Here is a 19809-nt window from a genome sequence, read left to right on the forward strand (position 1 = left end):
GAGATGTTGGTAAGACATCTTGTTGAGAGAAGATCATCTTGGTGGTGCTGGATTAGATTATTGGTGTTGAGCTAAAGGCGTCCATGGTAATCTATATCAGGGTGTGCAGAGAAGATCATCTTGTGGTGGTAGATAATGTGGTAAACATTATCTCGTATGGGTGAAGACACTGCTTTGGATCTTATAGGGTGTAATTCTCAGTGGTGATTCTATAATGAATAAAGAGGTCGTAGCCGTTTGGTGGATGTAGACAATGCTCACACATTGTGTATATTATTGAACCACGTTACATCCGTGAGTACTTTATTCTTGTTGCTTTGTTTATGGCTTGCATCTATGTGGTTCTCTTTCTCTTCTTCTTATCCTAGATCATAGTAAGGTTCATGGAGCAATCCGAGAGATCAAGTGTTTCTTGTTAGCTAATATGTTTCCGCAAGATTAGCACGTAGATGGCTCTGAACCCCAACAATTGGTATCAGAGCGATCCAATTGTCCCAACATAGTGGAGTAGCAGAATGCAAGTAGCAGAGAAGAAGGGTAATAGGTAGGATCGACTCTGTACAGTTTCGCTAAAACTTTTAAGCAAAGACATCAGGAAGCAGTTTATGTGAATAACAACACCCGCCATTATTTAAAACATTTCTAGGTTCCATTTGAAACTTCTGCTTAAAAAAATAGAAGCTCCACTGACAATTTTACTCCTGTCGGGAATATCTAGTTGCATGACAAAATATTGGGAATTCTTATAATCTGGCCGACGGACGAGGAACGTCCCAATCGGCGATAATGTGGTTACGAGTGATCTCGCTGACAGAACGGCATCCACTTAAAGCCATGGTTAGTTCAAACTCATCGTGGAGCATTTGAAGTACCTTTCTTACACCAGCCTCACCATCAACAGCCAAAGAGAACAAAACAGGCCTTCCGATCTGCGGTTATCAAAAACGAATATTATAAGTAGGCCTGATATTCCAAAGAAAGAGTACATCAACGCAGCATCACTTCTGATGTTCAAATGTTTACTTACAAAAACTCCAGAAGCCCCCAATGCCAATGCTTTAAAGACGTCAGTTCCACGACGGACACCACCGTCCAAGAAAACAGGAATTTTTCCTTGAGCAGCTTTCACAACCTGCAATTTACCCAGTAGATGGTGCTCTAAATAAAACTAGTTTCCTTTAGTGTCCGTAATGATTTTTATGATCACAAATGTTCTTGTTTTTCAGAACGATAATGTGGAATATAGGGAGCAACCAGAGTTGGTAGAACAAGTTATTTATTATCTAACTCTAGTGAGGCACATATGGTATTCACAAACGGGTGTGTCGTCCCACTGCAAGGACATGATGGTGCTAACGGGCCCTAGACTGTTCGGTTTCATTAGATTATTTGGAATCACCTAATTAGATCTGTAAATCTAACTTAACACCATTTAAAAATAAAGCTCGATACTATCAAATAGAACCCTCAATCAATAAAGACTAGGAAGTTAAATTCAAATCCAGATATGTTACAGAGTTTAACTTGGTTCACAGTTTCAATTACCACAAACGTTCCATTGCATCGTTTCTGTTTCAGTATGATTTGTTAAGATTATCTCTATGTTTCAATTAAACGAAACAATCTGTAAAATGACATTTCAAATCATGCTTAACAAATGCATATGCTTGCGCAGTTTATCTTTCTTAAAAGCGAAAAGGTCAGTGAAGGGATGTTGCAACATACCTCTTCCAAGCAACTAATAGTAGCAGGAACATAATCCAGTTGGCGAGCGCCATGGTTAGAAACAATGATCCCAGCTGCCCCTGCTTGTATAGCTAGTCTTGCTGTGCGTAATCAGAGCAAAATTAGAGTAGTGTACACAAAATCCACATTCAAGATAAAAGAATAACTGAAATTCTAACGACTTACTGTCCTCGGCAGTTATGACACCCTTCACAAGAATCGGAAGTTCAGTGATTGTCTGAAGCCATTGCACATCCTGTGGCAAAGCCAAGAGAAATTCATCAGCCACATATTAGTCAACTATTATTATCAAATTTAGTAGGAGCCAAGATACTTCGACCAAAATGTTTACTGCTTCGGCGTTAAAAGCACTTGCAGTCAAGGCATAACGGTACAACATGGAGTGTCATGGCGGAATTATGAAATGCCAATATCACAATCCTGAAGTGGCCTGCCCAGTTCATAAAACCGACATGGCCTCCAGAAATATACAAGGATTGATCAGTGAACTGGTCTAGTTAAATCTCTCAGATATTAAGCACATAGTTCGAACAACCAGGTACTTCTTAGTTACTCAGTGATCCTTTATGGTCATCGGTGCATTTGGTAGTTTTACTGAAGGCACGATGCTATAGATTTTACAAAAAAAAAAACAAATTAAGGGCCGAAATGAAAATAATGAGTCTAACGGCTAACTTTTAGTTTCATTTATGTTTCAGATATGTAATCTGAGACACAGGAAAACAAACACAAACTGATGGCCCCACCTTCCAGCTCAGAGATCGATCAACTTGGCCAGCAACATAAAAGGCAAGTCCAGAATCATTTGTCTGCATGAACGTAATAAAGAATCATCAACAACACAAATAACAATAATACAAACAGTTTCTGAATAGTGTTCAGACTTCAGAGTAACAAAGTCTATCGTACCTTGTCCAACTTTCCAATGTCCAAACCTTCAAAATTCTTCAATGTCAAAGACGAAGGCAATGTAAACCTGCCAACAATCAAATTGTATTTAGTCTTAAAAGACTTCAAGTAACTGTCACATAACCACTTTATAGGACATCAGGATATGAAACTTTTAAGCTCGAAGACTGTTGGACCAGAAAAATTGAGGCTATTGTGTTCGCGTGAAGGAATTGTTCCAGCCATACCGGTTCTTAATATCGGCTTCCCTACGGCCAAGTCTTGGAGTATCAACAGTGAGGGCTATGGCCTTGAAGCCAGCTTTTTCAGCCCTTTTAACAAGCTGAGTAACTATACTCCTGTCTTTGTATACCTATCAAAATCCGGAAGATCATTGATTAGATGTGAATTAAAAATTAAAACTTGATGCATAAACTGCTTCTCTTTTCTTTTTATTTTATATGTCAAGGTTGAATGATCTCCAAAATTCCTCTTCCTTCCCCCAGTAGTACTTTTTTTTTATAAATAGAAAAATACTCTTGCGATACAGATAAACCAAAAAAAAAAGGAACAAATGACGGGGGAGCTTCAGCTTACATAGAGCTGGAAAAAGCGGATGCCAGGTCCTGTTGAGTCTACCTCTTCAACACTGGATGTTGCCCACGACGATAATGTCTGGAACAAAATTAGGTGCACATAGGAGTGAGAAACACACTCAATTCATTTCATCAGTAAACATTACAGAAGCCGATCAAAATTAAAAAAGTAAACATTACAGAATCGGGTTTCAAGTAAAACAGTTACACCCCATCTTCATTTTTCTTGATCAGTTAGTTATACCTCATCCTTAGTCTTTAGATACAAAACTAGGCCTACGGTTGATTCTAACCCCAATTTCTTCTAGGAAACAGCACAAAGAATTACCTTAATAGGTTATGAATTGTGTTTACTGTATGATTCCAGGTCTAATGAAAATATTAAACTCAGGACTGAATAAGATTAGCGAAAGATACGTAAAATGGAAGATTCATATCAAATGATGAAGACTTTATGAAATAGTCTAGTGGTAGGACTGTGCTAGCTTTAAGTAATGAGAAAGTCACAAACCATTATTGTGCCAGCTGCCGATGCTGCTCGTGCTGTTGCTAACTCACCTGCACAGGAACCACAAAAGAATGAGCTCAGGCAAAGAACTCATACCTTACCTTGTTGGCACACTAAAATTAGACTTCAAAACTTCAATCAAACACGAGAATCCGATAAACTTAGCCAAGTCAAAAATCGGGAAACATTCAGTCAGGATGTTAAACTTCTTCAAGATCCCTACAGATGTCCTATAGATCAATCACAACAAATTTTTTTACATTATAATTATGGAAGCAATGTTGACCAAACAGTGGCGCTTAAGTGCATCTTGTTCCACAATTTCAAGATATAGTGGACCACTGAATCCAGGTTCATGGTAGGATGTGGCCGAACTTTCGTGGCAGCAATGACTTCTAAGGCTTGAATCCCATTTTGCTTTCTTTTTTCTTCTAAACTTCACAGAAAGGTAGGCATACCTTCAGGATGAGCCATTTTCTGCATGGCAGTAGGAGCAATCATGATAGGCATTGAAATCTTGAAGCCCATGACAGAGGTAGTTATGTCTATCTTGCTCACGTCAATAAGAATACGAGGCCGGAACCTATTTTCCAGTTAAGCAGAGATTTTGTCAGAGGGAAACTTATCATCAAATTTCAAATACTGCAGAAAATAATGAAGCAAATTCAGAAAACACACATACAGAATTCTAGAGAAAGCTAATGTGTTCTCCTTCAGTGTCCACTGATCCTCTGCACCTGAAGCATAGTAATCATACACCATCTTTGGTAATCTCTCCTTAGCAAGGGCCTCATACTCCGAAACATTTGTTATCTCAATCATAGTTCCAAGCCAGAAGTTATTCCACCTAACCTATAAGAAATGCAAGAACCATTTTATTAAAGAAAACCCCAATCATCGAAGAACAAAAAAAAAAGGAAGAGAAAGAAAAACAAGCACATGAACAACACACGATACGAAACAAATGATCAATGAAAAGGATAAAGAAAAAAAAGTGAAAAATTGCTAACTCGGGTAAAAATGAACAAGCACTTGAACACCCCCACTTCACAGTGAACAACAGCAAGGAGATATAACAATGTATTCTCTATATGAAAAATGCAAGCATACCCACCAAGAAACTAAGATTAAAAAGAATTGTTAAATCAGATTATGTAAGTACACTCTATATGAAATATCTCCAACAAATATTTTGATTTTGATCAACAAATACTTAAGCTCACTCGAAGCCTTTACAAAGTGACTAAGTAAGCATCGGAATCAGACATTCACTATTACAAACAAACATAATGGACTGATCAAAAGTACATATACAAGTAATATATGAGATTGAAAAATCTAATAAAATTAGAGATGAGTTATTAGATAAAACACTAAAATTATCCATTGATAAAATTCCTAATACCTATTTGAGGAAGAAAGAAATGAGGAAGAGCAGATAAACAAAGAAAGAGGGCAAACCTTGACTTGTTTAACTAATTAGGAAGCAAGATTTCAGATTGATACAGAACTGGCAAAGAGAGGTGCCAGAGCCCAGAAGGTGGTGGCACAATTAACTTTGAAGAGAGAGATAGATAACAATAATAAATACAAAATTAGGAGTCGGCTTTTAGTTCCTTGTAGTGGTATCATTTATATTTTTAAAATTTCGTATCACCGATGACAAAAAAGGCGTTGATCAAATAAGAAAAATATGACCAAAAGGAGACTGATAATGGCTAGATGACTAGATGCATGTTAGCAATTTGTCCGCTCTTTTTTTCTAATGGAAAAATATAACAGCATCACCATCAGGTATTCATGCGAGCTTGATGGTCACATCAAAAAAGAAGAAAACGATAAGAAACTTTGGGAACAAAATAGGTGGATGGTTTTCTGTAGGTACAGATAGATCCCAGACTCTCAGTGCAATTTTTTCAAAGTCTGTTTTGTGACAATCTAGTGACAAATTGGCAGCCTAAAATGGCTTAAAACTGAAAGCAGTCTTAGTGAGATCCAATTGTGGTCTCACTACCCAGGTGAGCTTAAAGTCTAAATTTGACCGAGGCTAAGGCATTAGACTATTAGAGCGTCTTCTATTTGCAAATTTTATCTACAACAATAGATCCTATGAAATAGGGGGAATGTCAAAATAAATACAAAGGTCTTCAGGCCTATTGCTCTCTGCATTACTTCTTACAAAGTAATCTCAGAAATTATAACTAGAGAATGAAAAGTATATTATTAAAATTATCTTTCATATGCAAGCAACGTATGTTTCCGGGAGATTTGTCAGTGAGAATATTTCTCTTGTTCAAGAGATGGTGCACAATATGAAAAGGCAAAAAGGTACGGGAAGTTCTCTTGCTCTGAAAATGGACATGTCTAAAGTCTTTGATTAGGCTGAGATGTTCCTTTCTTATGGATGTACTCAAAAAAATTGGTTTTTGTGAGAAATATACCAGCGAATTAGTACCACCGAGATTGAGGTCCTTCTTAATGGATCACCTTGTAAATCTTTTCATCCTACAATAGGGATAGGACAAGGTGATTCATTATTACCTTTTCTGTTCATTATAGTTATGAGCACCTAAGATTAATCATTTGCTATTTGCAGATGATTGTTTTCTATTCTGTAAGTTTATAAAATTAGAGCCACGTGGATGAACAAACTGTGTTTTCCACTATGGTAAATTAGAGCAAAATCAACAAACCTGGATTTCCAGGGCCCCATTAGTATTTCTTTTTAATATAAAATGCTTTGTAGGATAAAGATAAAATAAAAAATAGAATATTTAGGTGAGATAAAATAGGATGAAGTGAGATAAAATAGGATAAAGTAAATAAAAAAGTATTAAAGAAATCGTTGAAAATCAGGAATTGTACTGGGCGTTCCTGGAATAGCCGCGGGCGTTGGAAGAAAACTCTCCAGCGGTTGAAGATGGCCCCCGCGTTTCTGGCTCAAACGCCAGCGCTTGTTCCACGATCGCCCGAGCGCGTGCTACATCATCCAATTCACTCAACAACCCAACAAATTTGTTGGTTTGTACATCCATTTTTCATGTTTGTTGACTCCATAGTGGGAGCAAAGTTTGTTGAGTCCATATGAACTGCTCTAAGGCTAATTGATCACAAACCAAAGGACTTACACACTGTTGCAGAATATAGTAAGTGTTATGATCAAGTAATAAACTTCTCTGGGTCTTCGGTCTACTTCAGAAATAATGTAAATTCATTGGCTTGTCAAGACTTTTCTGGTATTCTTCAGGTGCCTATCATAGATTCAAAGGAGAAATATCTTGGACTTCCTTTTTTCATTGAGAGGAATACAAAGTGTTTTTTTCTGACTAATTGACAAATGATAAGTGCATAACTTACATGACTTTAGTGTCCATTATGTACTTGTTTTAGCTATAAATCTTGCATATTATCTTGTTATTACTCTTGATTCCTTTATTTGTTTCTATTAGGTGAATCATATAAAGAAGAGTGTAAATGTCTACAAAAGAGCTAGGAAGAGTCTAAATATACATGTTATCCAGTGACTTAAGGAATTTTGGAGATAGCTAAGCGTACCTCTTACGGTTGGTGATAATCTTTGATTAACGATGAATGGATGAATATACTACTTTGATGAATATTTAGTAACGAAGAAGGACTCCTCATTGCTCATAGCTTAATCTTTTAATTACTTTGTTTATTTACTTTGGAATCTAAAACCAAACTCCCCCCTTTGTGACCTTTTGAACAATCAAATCTCACTTCTCTTTGTGGGAACGAACTTGACTTCCATTATATTATTTTTAATTGAGTGGAAATAAGATCGCTGATTTGATTGCACTTATGACAGTCATCAATTAAATGGGGTCAAGGTTAGCAAAGTGGAGTTTCATTAATCTCTCTGAGGTAGGTAGAACTGTCAAGGTTAACATGTTCCCGATGCTTTACCAGTTCATCACATTGTGTCATTCAAACTGCCAGATCAAACAACCGAAGCTCTTAACTCTGTTCGAGGGAAGTTTTGGAGAAGAAAGGACTCAAGCAAGGGAGAAATATTCCTTGAGAAATAGCAAAGATAAAAAAAGATGGTGGTCTAGGTTTCAGGGACCTTAATCGTTTTAATAAGGCTCATCTTGCCAAATCTGCATGGAGACTCTGTTATCAGAGATGACATGTGGTCTAAAGCCTTGTGAGCTATGGATTCTTCTTTTGCCTGGAAAAGTATTTCTTCTGAAATTCAGTTCATCAAAAATAACAATAAATGGCATTTAGGGGCTGGTTCAAGCATCAAGATTTGATCACATGATTGGATACATAGTTATTGAAAATGCGGAGTACCAAATACACCACCAACTTTTTCTTAAGAAACCCGTATAGACTAAACTCAAATACGATTCTGAGAGTTAGAACTTAATGAATTTCGATCGGGAATTATATAAAGAGTTCATATCTCTTTCTCTCACAATCAATATGTAAAGGGAGACAAGTCCGTGAACCTGATTATACCGTGAGAGTTCTTGGACGATTCCAAAGATTAATATCCAAGATCAATCAAGTCATATCCAACAATTACGATGGACGTATCTACTTTGATTGATTTACGTACAACCTGTGATATTTCAATTATAAAGATAAATAATATAATGCGGAAAAAAATAACATGGACACCAGAAATTTTGTTAACAAGGACACCGCAAATGCAGAAAAACCCCAGGAACTTGTCCAGATTTAAACGTCAAACTGTATTAAGCCGATACAAACTCTAGCCTGCTATCAAAACTTCGAACTGGAATGTAGTTGAGATCGAATCCACCATCACAGTAATTCAGTTATAGTCGCGCTCCTTACGCCTCTTGAATCTCGCAAGACTTTGCGCAATTGATTCCCTTAGCTGTCGTCCTTTACATCCTAAGAGTTGCTTCAACTCAATTGAAGTCTTTAAAACAATCTGCCTCCCACAGATAAACCTATATGTGATTTCCGTTTTGATCAAAGATCAGGTGAGATAAGAAATCGTTTGCAATAGACAAATTCTAGCAAACCTCAAAATTTGGTACTTACGACTCCCGAAGAGAAACCTAGATTATTATTCACCTCACAAGTAAAACCTACTCCGATTACAACAGAGAATCGTCGTGGGGGAATATACTTGTGGAATCACAAATTCTGAGACGAAGAAAGTTTGTGATTTTTATCTATCTTGCCTGATCAGAGTGAGACTCAACAATCGGTAGAAAGATCAGGATACCCGAACTATCAAGATAAAGATAGTCGAACCTAGCTTCACAAATCCCTAAGCGAAGTCTTTTTAGTCGTTAAACCTAAAAAGTTTTAAAGGAGAGGACGAATCTAGTTTACAACTAGGATACATAAGAAAAGTGTCGAAGATTCAAAAATCCCAGTTGCTTGAGGTTCTCCTTATATAGACTTTCAAGATCAAGGTTGTTTTAGATTTAAGCTAAGGTAGCTTTGGAATCAAGCAATCAATATTCACCGTTAGATGAAAACTTGAATTGAGATTAACGTAACAGAATATACACTCTGGTTAGCATGAACCATAACCAAACCGTGTACAATGATTTCTTCATGAAAGGTTAGTCGAAACTAGCCAGACGAACTATGAGTTTGACCATTTTCATATGACACTTTAAGACTTTAATCTTGAGTCATAACCATGGGTTATTGATCAAATATTTCTAGATGTGTTTTTAGAGAGTTGTTCAAATGACGATTATATCATAAAAATAATTTTGATGCATCTGAAAATATTCGACATGGTAAGTACGTATACTTACTTTCCTGTTCGTGAGTTATTTTTTCATGGTACCCATACCGGGTCTGTATACCCTTAAGACAAAACAAGTTCAGGAGTCCACAAACCTTTTCTGTATGCATACTAGGGATGTGTACCATCCTGAGTTCACGAGTAAACAGACTTTTTTAGGTTTATGAAAAGACGAGGGTACCCAAATACACCACAATCTTTTATTTATCCACTTATAATCTCTCTTACCGAAAGTGATCGTCTATGGACAAAGTCGAGACAATGCAACAAATCGGTATTCACACTTTGTGTGATTGTCTATGGATACGAGATCGAGACAATATAACTACCAAATTGTGATACTTGATAATAGGTTCGGACTTAACCAAACTCTATAGGATCACTATCAAGTATATCGGAGTTAACGTTTGTGTAATTTACTTTAAATTATATAAAAAAATATGATTGCGGAAAACAAAAGAAAATCACACATCAAGATTTTGTTAAGGAGGAAAACTGCAAATGCAGAAAAAACCCCGGACCTAGTCTAGAATTGAATAATCTCATAATTAAGACGCTATACAAAATCTACACCAACTTCGTATAGTTGAGACCAAGCAACTACCCCTAGTTCACTTAGTTTCCTCAGTATCCATGCGTTTCGACTTCGATGAGTGCACGCACTAGAACAATTCCTTTGGATCGTATTCCAGACAGTAAAGGAACAACAAATCTTTTTGGTAACAACTCTTTCGATTCTTTTAAGATAAAGATATCCCAAGTCATACGCAAAGGCTCTTCCGTTTAATCTAATAAACTCCTTTGCCTGGTTAGATCAATCTATCCAACAACTACCAAAGTAGTCAAGTTTAGATTCGCAATCAATTAGTATAGATCTCAACGAGAAACTATAAAGCGATGCCGATCTCACGCAACTAATCATCGAATAAATCCGATTCTAGTTGGATCCCAGCCGATCAAGTTTTGTGCACACCAAAGATATGTGAACTAAATCTTCTTCATCTTCAAATCTTCTTTGATCTTCAATAAACACCTGCAAAACACCACTTGAATCTCTTGTGATCAATCATACACAGAACGGAGTCTGTTAATAATGGATTATCACAAGATGCCTTTAGATCTACAAACAGTTCTAAAGATCCCATCGATACTTTGATCTAGTTTGAGTGAATCTTATATCAGAAGAGAAGATTCTCAAGAATAAACAAACTAGGTGCAATCAAAGTTTCAACAACCGTTAGTCAATCAAATCAATCGAAAACTAATAACACTGCAATTATCTAGTTTCCCACCAACGGTACTCGTAGAGCTTCTTGATCCCAGAGAAGTCTTTAGACGAGCGGTCATAGGATATTTCACCTAATTAGGATACTTTCCTATCCAATTAGACGGCTCCACCAGAAACAACAAGAATAAAGTTTTCCTGGCTCTTAAGATAGTTTGCTAGAAATGAAAACTTAGGTACTTATAGACCAAGGATGTTTGGACACTAAGGAATTTCCAAAACCGAAAATATTCTCAAGATATGCAATGAATAGCAAAATTTGGTTTTCCTAATTCCAATAAATGCTTGTCCAAAACTTCCGAAATCTCTCAACAGAAAATTTCCAATTAGTAAATGCACATTACTAATTTTTATTCTCTAGAGATATGCATTAAATTGCTGGTAATTAAAGCATATAAAACTAAAAACCTTAACTAAAAGATTCTCAATTTATTTCGGCACGGGATCTCCTTGAGTACTAAGGAATATCTTTGAACAATAAATGATAAGAGTTACGGCTCGTGTTCAAAGTATGTTGACATCTTAAAGTTTACGGGAATTGTTTCTACCTTATAAAAGTAATCAGGTAGGAATTGATATTACCCAATATACAAATAATCAGGTCGGATCGATTATACCAATTACAAGGATCGGTCACACACCCTCGTATGATCGGTCACACCAGTCACTAGGAACGGTTACACCGGCTACCAGGACCGGTTACACCAATTACCTTATAAAAGTAATCAGGTAGAGACCAGTATTACCCTTTAAAAATAATTACGTAGGATCGGTTACTGTTAGAGCACTACTCGATCGAACTCGCAAGCGTTGCTATCTCAAGCTTGTTTGTCAAGTTTAGTTTCCAAAACTATAAGTCTTGATTTCTAGTCTACTTATAGCTAAGTCTCGCATTAGGATAGTAAATGTAGTTGAGCATTAGACTTCACGACGTTCATCGGTTGAAGACGGAGAACTACTAAGGGGAGCTTGTGGAACTTCATCAACAAAAGGTATGTGGAAACTTGAATTCATCTATCACTCAAAAGTCTATGTACTCTATCTCCTATTTGAGACAAAAGTCGTATAGTTATATAGACTTCGATTATACGCATTTGATATTTTGAGCTGAGTTTAACTCGCTACATATTTTTCGAAATATGTGTTGGTAAACTTTCGCTTTAACCAAATTCATCTTATATTCTTGACGGAAGCCAAAAGATGATCATGTGAAAATCTCCTGGTAACATCTTACATGATTTGTGTGAGACAATCATTTGATGTAGACTCGGAGTGTTTTGTATTAATCATTTGATCACTTGAAAATTTATTTGAAGCTAATAATTTGTGTGAGACAGCTATTGTCGTCTTCTAAGAATGTTTCAATGATTGAAATGAGAGTTTAGAACAATTAACCATGATTGGATATGGCACAGTATGCGTACTTGTATGCTAAACTGTTGCATGTTATTCCAAGTCTGGAAACAATAATATGCATACCTGTATGCGTGCTGGTTGGTTAATGAAAGTCCGGGAACTTAGTATGCATATCCGTATGCGTACTGGCATAAAGTTCATGTCGGGAAATTCAACTGAGTTTGGAGGTATGCGTAACCGTTCGGATACTGGCGAACCCAAACTTAGTCCGGCCACTTAGGTATGCGTATCCGTTTGCATACTTGAGTAGGTTATGTTCTAAAATCGGTTTGTTCATGAACTAATACATTTATATATTAAGGAATGCAATCTTTTGCAAACCGTGGCTATAATGTTCATGAATTGATTCGAGTGAATCAAAATCGATTTTGCTTCAATTGTGTCTTGTATACTTCTATGAGAATATAAACAATTGAACAACTCTAGAACTAGTTTCATTTGAGTCATTTGAACTAGTTATGGTTAAGATGAATAAGGTTGATATGAAAGTGTTCATATGACTAACTTCGGTTAACTATTGTTGAGCCAACAAAGTGCACACGTTTAGGTACGGTTACTCATATCTAAATGAAGTCGCTTTTCATTTGTGTAACAAGCTAAGTTCGATCTAACGGTTGAAAGATATTAGCTTGAACTCTAGTAACTGGGAAACCTTATCCCCACACCTCCTATGAAGATTAAATATCTCTTTTCGTTTTCCCTTCTTCTTGCAAGACCTAGATATAGAACCCATGTAGAAAAATTGATGTAAAGACCTAGGTGGTCAAAGTTGGAGGTACCTTGATGAAGGACTTAGCGGAATGACCCGGTGGACACCGATGTGGAAGTTATGAATCCCGTCTAAGAATTGCTGCTTGTAGGAACCTCATACGACGTCGGAATTCGATGCTTGACCCCAAGGTTTGAAGCTAAGAGACTGAGTTATCACATGAGAAGAGAATCACTCAATTTGGAGTTGTAGAGGTCAGACAACGAAGCATGCACATTTGTAATTTATAATCCCGTATAAATTTTTCAGACTTCATAGACCTGACGGTAAAGGCCATATATTTCAGCTCGTATGTCCGGTTGATGCACCCTTTTGGTATGTTGTAGAAGAGAAATACACGAACATCTTTCATTGAGTAAGTATTGTCCCATTCCTCACTCATTGGTACGTTTTTGTGAACCCATGGCATGAAATCTGTTGTATCTCTTTTGTGGAGGCGATGAGAACATCTTGTAGAAGACTTTGGTTTGTGGCCGTCTGTCGCGTAAGCTTTGGGAAAACATTCATGTTACCTTTTTTTCAGGTCTAATCATATTTATATGAATCATTAGGGCTTGAATAAGTACGATCCATAGAGTAAGCTTCAGTGAAATGGATAGTTGATGAAGTCGGATGTTGCGCCTGAGGCTGATGCTGAGATTACAATTAAATTTTCTCCAGAAATTCTTGTTGATGCTGAGACCATGAATGGGGTTCCTCCACATATCCTTGTTGATGCCGATACTATGGTTTGGAGTTGCTTCAGAGAACGAAAAGGATAGTTTTTGCTCCTCCATCCAGTGAGTTGTGAAGTGGCTTGGTCAGGAAATCGATGTTGTTGCGGTAGATAGCAGCAGCAGTATGCATTCTGGATGTGATTGGTGAAGAGACGAAGTTCCTCAGTCGTGCAGGGGCTTGTGATGTAGAGAGATCCTGTTGATGAAGTTACATAGAATTACATCAAGTTGCCATGACTTGTTATGTGGATAACATTTATTGAAACATATTGAATTGATATTTCCAATAAAATCAAGTCCCCAACGAATCCCTCATTCACTTAGCATAGTTGAAGGAGTTTATGACATCCATTGATGAATGATGTTGCATCCGCTCCAGAAGTCTTATCATGAGATAGTGAAGACTTATCGATTGTAATTCAGCTACACTTTGATCGTGTCGGTGTTGAACCAGCGTGTCACCGCCGAGATATTGTGCTGAAGCTAGAGGCGTTATTATCGAAGGTGTACTCTTTGATTGGGAGTACAATTCGAAGGCTTCTTATATGCTTGAGCACTGAAGCGTCGAATGTCTTAGGCTTGATCGTCTCCGCCCGTGTATCTTCTGTTGATTCAGCATTCCGCTGCGATAGTGGGATTCAGCACTTGTGCAGACATCAGGGATTTCTGATACTCGTGGACATTCGTACAAGTGGAGAAATGCCTAAAGTGTTCTTTGTCATGCTTCCGTCATCTCTCAGTAGTGAATGTCTCGGTGAGATGCTCGATTCGGAGCGGTGTCAGATTCAACCACTTGGTAAAATACTAATGCGGTGAAGCTACCATTCATAGCGTATTGCAGAGTTGCTAGCAGAATTGAGTCTCCGTCTAGGATAGCATGTGAGGAAAGAAAATGACATAGGCATATGGAAGGAATGAGACTTTCCTGAGTGCGGGACCCCTTGATGAATGTCTATGCATCTTTTGCAGGTTCTTGCTTCAACCTCGTCAAAGTTCAAAATTTCTCCAAGTGCTATGATGATGGGATGACGAGTAGCTTCTTGTCGAGTGATACCTACCGCTCTGAGGATTTTAAGTGGAATAACGTTGAAGTGACAACATCGATCAAAATGCTCTCAAATTCATTTCCTTCGGGATTGACTGTTGTAAGTAGTCCCCAGTCGTACATCTCTTTGTCTGTGACTAGAGGCTCAGGAAGTATTTCCGGAATGGATTTGCTGACATGATGTGATTCAGAGCCGTGATCATGTCTTTCCTTTGAGCTCTTGACAGATAAAGCAATTCGCAAATGTGCTCGATCAATGACTGAACTGCTCCGTCAGAAGGTTGATGGACAGATTGAAGTTCTGTGATTCTCCATTTCTTCTTCGGTCAGCTCTCCCCTGGTGAATAGAAATTTGGTTGCACCATCTTGAATCAAGACTTCCAGTAACTCGATCACGTCTTCGGTGAGAAGAGGGAAGTTTGAGTCTGTCTGATCATTTCCCCATTTGTTGATGCAGGGTTGAAGTTTGTGCATTTCAGGATTGTTCATCCTCTCTTTGCGCTTCCGGAGGAACCTGAGAGATTGAAGAAGCATGCTTGTGTTGTGGTGGCTCGGCTTTACTTTTGATCCGTTCAACAACAACGTTCATGGAAGGTTGGAGATTGTACTGATTATTGACTAGGCATCGGATGCTTCGATATTTCTCGACCTTGCAGACTTTGCTCTTTCCAGTAAAGCAGGTGCAATACTGATGATCGTTTGGCAGCTTCATAAAGCTCTGAGAAAGTTTGGAACCGATGATTTTTCAGCTCTGTAGGCAGGGATCATCCCGTTGATGCACAAGTCCACCAACTGTTGTTCGGTGACGTTCGGATCGTGACAATCCAAAGCTTGTACCCTAAACCTCTTCACGTATTCATTTGGGTGTTCGGCATTCTTCTGAGTCATTCTTCCTAAGTCAGAAAGAGTAATATGCTCTGAGATGAAGAAGTATTTCCTATAGAAGGCGTTAACCATTGCTCCCCAGTTAGCGATGCTTCCAGGTGCAATGTCGTTGTACCAGGTATAAGCTCGGCCCGTCAGAGATTTTGAAAACTCTTTCAAACGGACAACATGATTGTGCTCATGTTCGCCTAGCGCTTCCAGGAATCGAGAGACATGTTCCCTAGCGTTCCCGGTTCCGTTGTACAGTGTGAACGTTGGAGAAGTGTAGCCTTTCGGGAGAGGGATTCTCTGTGTGGAAGCAGGGTACGGAGGTTGATGACGATGGACGGATGGTGTTTTGCCTTTTCCTCGATCCTCCATGAAACTTTCCAGATCTTCACGAGTGATGAAACCGGCAGGCTCCTTTGCTGGCAGGTTTTCTGCAGTTTTGTGGACTTCATCATCGTCAACTACGCAGACTGGACCAATTTCAGGGTCAGCAGTTGAAGACGTTTCTTTAACTTTTCCCTTCTCCTGAGTTTTTCTGACATCTTGTCAGTGAGAGTTTTGAGATAATTTCACGGCTCTTTCTGAGTGTTGGCCATGTCAATTTGATTCTTTGCAAGAGTTTCTTGCACCTTCATGAGATCACCTATGGTAGGTGGATTCTCCCTGATTTCTTCGGGAGACCGGCCGAAGAGAGGATTGTCTCCAATGTTGGTTTGTGGAGGAGTGGTATTACCAGTGCCGATGTTGGAAGCAGGAATAGTTTCTGGAGTACCACCGGTGTTGCTAGTTCTAGCATTGTTCGGGTTAGGATTTGTAATTGAACCTGACCTAAGATCAACCATTTTGTGAAAATACGAGATTGCAACCGAGAGATTAATCTCCCACTGTGGTCGCAATCTGTAGATGGGGAAAAACGACTCGCTGGTTTTTTAGGGAAGTGAATAGACGAGCGTGTTGTCGAGACTCCTCAACCGAGCAGACTGCTCAACCTCACACAGATGCACTGCAAAGGGAGTGCTTAGATTCGAGAGATCAATCTGTAGGACTCCGGCCTAAACCAAGTCAATGGTCGTTCCAGAGTCAATTCGGTCGCAAAGAAGGAGATGGGTTGGTCTGTAGGAGGGAAACTGAGAATTGTGTGGGATCAATGATGATCAAGGATTGTGGATGTGCTGAAGGTTTCTGCAATTTTTGGTGAACTGATGAGTTCGAACAAGTTCTGATAGATTGATGAATTCTTGAGAGTAGTTACTCGAGAAATTCGACAAATGCTGATAGCTAGTGATCATTCGTTGTTTTCGATCATGGATTCAGAGACTTATTTATATTGTCAGAGTCGTGAACACCTTGATCCCTGTAAGTGTGACGGTTTCTTGAGTGAAAGAGTGGGAAAGTGGGAGATCGTGGTGAAACTAGTTCCAGGTTGTGCGGAGACTTGGTTGATCATTCACCCACTACTTTGCTAACTCCTTCAACCGTTTGCACGACTTACGCACATTTCTCGTCGTGGATGAATCCACGTGCCGTAGACCGCCAGACCAAAACCCTAAGTGATATCCCCCCATTTGTGACGTGATTGATGTCTCACAAATCGTGGAATCTGCAAGGCAGACGTGTTTTAATTAGTCAGTTATTGACTGATTTAGACAGTGAGTCTAAGTTTTGTTGAATCGAGCATGATTGACGAATGCTCAGTGATTCATGAGTATTAATGTTGCTCGTCTGAGCAAATATTGTAAATTTGACGAGTTGTTGAATATTGATGAGTTACTGAATATACATGGATTATTCGAGCAACTGAGCAAGTATTGCTCGATTCGACGAATCACTGATAAATTACTGAATATTGATAATTGGATCAATATTCGAGCAATTGAGCAAGTATTGCTCAATTCGACAAATTGATAATTTTGACGTGCAACTGAGCAAGTATTGCCGACAAAATACTGAACATTAATAATTTGACGCGCAAGTATTGCTCAGTTCGACAAATTATTAATATTACTAAATATTGATAGCTGGATCAATATTTGAGCAACTGAGCAAGTATTGCTCAATTCGACGAAATATTTATTGGTGACGTGACCCAATAAAATATTTTATATTGGTAGATTACCAAAAATTATATGATTAATTCAGATGTTGGTTGCTGAACCAATCATAAATTCATTAGTGTGTGAATCTTGCTCCGAATGATGATTCGTAAAACATTTATTCGAAACCCTAATTTCAGATCAATTATTTGTTAACTGATGAATCGCTGAAAATAAGGTCATGAATGATAGAGGGACCGACCACATGGGATATGGCGTCCATGTGGTGCTCAGTGCTCGAGTGAGCATGCTCCAGGGTTCTCAGTTGGGGAGTTGGTGAAAGAATGATGATTAAATGCCGGTTTCATCATTTATTGAAATAGTGCTCGATTGAGCATTAGGTGATAAAACCTAATTATATAAAAGTGAGGAACCGACCAAGAGGGCATAAAACCATCCCTTGGTGGTCATGGGACCAGCGGATGGTCGTTTGAGCAAATTACAAGTTGGTTGGAAAGAGTTTGGACCCAATATGAGCAATTGAGCAAATTAGGTCAGAATTATGAAAACGTGTGGGACCGGATTTTTCCAAGCTCTAGGATGACTCTAGTCGGTCAACAAGGTATGCACTTGTTGCCGTGGTGTCCGTGTCTCCGTACTGAGAGTTTCAGCATTTTCTGATGTGCGTTCGAGCAACATTGTGAATTTTCAGAAGAGTTTCATCTTGACTGAAATTCTTGATTTTTGTTGGAATGAGCATGTATGCTCAATTAATCAATATTTTGTAAATATTAAAATAAGGACATTTTAACATTTAGTATTGTCGTGAGATGCTAGCCGGTCGTGTGACCATGTTGGCTTTTAGTTTTTCATGATTCGAGCAAAATTTGAGAACATATGAAGGAATCATGAATTTTGCTCAAACCAAGGAGTTTCATGAATTGAGGAAAATAGTAATTATAAAAGACTAGGGATTGCAAGGTGTGGGGCCGTCCACGGCTAGGACATGGCCGGCCGGCTATGTTTCCTGGTTCCGCACGCCTTTCCCTAATTTTATATTATTATTTTTATGAAACCGTGATATTATGGAGAATCCATGATTTTTCGTTGAAACGGAGAAGTTTCATGAGTTTAGGGAATAATAATAATAATTTATAAAAGCTAGGGATTGTGAGGTGTGGGACCGGCCACGGCTTGGGCATGGCCGGCCGGCTGGGTTTCCCGGTCCCGCACACCTTTCCATATTTTATAATATTATTTTCACGAATCCATGAAGTTATGGAGAATTCATGAGTTTTGTTGAAACGGAGGAGTTTCATGAAATTGGGAAATAATAATTATAAAAAGCTAGGGATTGTAAGGTGTGGGACCGGCCACGGCTTGGGCATGGCCGGCCGGCTAGGTTGCCTGGTCCCGCACACCTTTTCCTATTTTATAATATTATTTTTCATGAATCCATGAAGTTATGGAGAGTTCATGAGTTTTGCTCAAACAAGGAAAGTTGCTAGAATCAAGGAGTTTTCATGAGTTCATGAAAATAACAAAATAGGGAAAAATAATGGAAGAGGCATGGGACCGGCCATGGCTAGGGCACGGCCGGGCGGCCGGTGGGACCGACCCCTGGGCGCCTCTTATTATTTTATTATTTTTTGTTGTTTTTCTCCTGTTTTGCGTAGGATTCCTCATATGTCCATATTTTTTAATGCTCGTTTTTGCACCCGGGTGCTCAGTCGTGCATCATTGTCGAGTACACTTGCACCATTTTTGTGGGGCTTACTCGGTGATGGTCCAGATGCCCGATTGTTGAGTATTTATTACTAATTTATGAAATTCAGTGGAAAATGATTCATGAAACTGAGCAATAAAAATGAGTAGTTGTTCTATTATCAATTCATAGGATTAATCGTGGATTCGACCATGAATTCAGAATAATAAAGTTAAGTATTACCATTTCATGGGATTGCGGATTCGGCCATAGAATCTGAGTAATTAAATATTATCATTTCATGATATCAGCCGTGGATTCAATCATGAAATCAGAGTAATAAAATTATCTATTATCATTCCATGAGATTAGCCGTTAATTCGATCATGAAATCAGAATAATGAGATGATACAATTGTTTATTGCCATCCATGGGATCATGCCGTGGATTCGACCATGGAATAGG

The 19809-nt window shown here is 38.4% G+C and overlaps 1 protein-coding gene across 2 annotated transcripts; it reads right to left on the bottom strand.

Annotated features, from left to right (window-relative positions):
• Positions 1-567: 567 nt before the first annotated feature.
• LOC113301081 ((S)-2-hydroxy-acid oxidase GLO1-like) lies at positions 568-5645 on the bottom strand. 2 transcript variants are annotated; one of them, XM_026549885.1, is made up of 12 exons: positions 5200-5645; positions 4421-4585; positions 4197-4321; positions 3742-3788; positions 3232-3309; positions 2883-3007; positions 2656-2722; positions 2493-2555; positions 1912-1981; positions 1726-1826; positions 1028-1132; positions 568-929 (listed from the first exon to the last, which is right to left on the bottom strand). In XM_026549885.1, the coding sequence occupies exons 2-12, from the start codon at positions 4558-4560 to the stop codon at positions 744-746; spliced, it is 1107 nt and encodes a 368-aa protein (XP_026405670.1). In that variant the 5' UTR covers positions 4561-4585; positions 5200-5645; the 3' UTR covers positions 568-743. The 2 variants fall into 2 exon arrangements, with proteins under 2 accessions (XP_026405670.1, XP_026405669.1); XM_026549884.1 differs by having other exon boundaries at positions 4421-4590; positions 5200-5643.
• Between the last annotated feature and the right edge of the window lie 14164 nt (positions 5646-19809).

This window comes from Papaver somniferum, chromosome 1, assembly GCF_003573695.1.
Source record: "Papaver somniferum cultivar HN1 chromosome 1, ASM357369v1, whole genome shotgun sequence".
In the NCBI taxonomy this organism is placed as follows: Eukaryota; Viridiplantae; Streptophyta; class Magnoliopsida; order Ranunculales; family Papaveraceae; genus Papaver; species Papaver somniferum.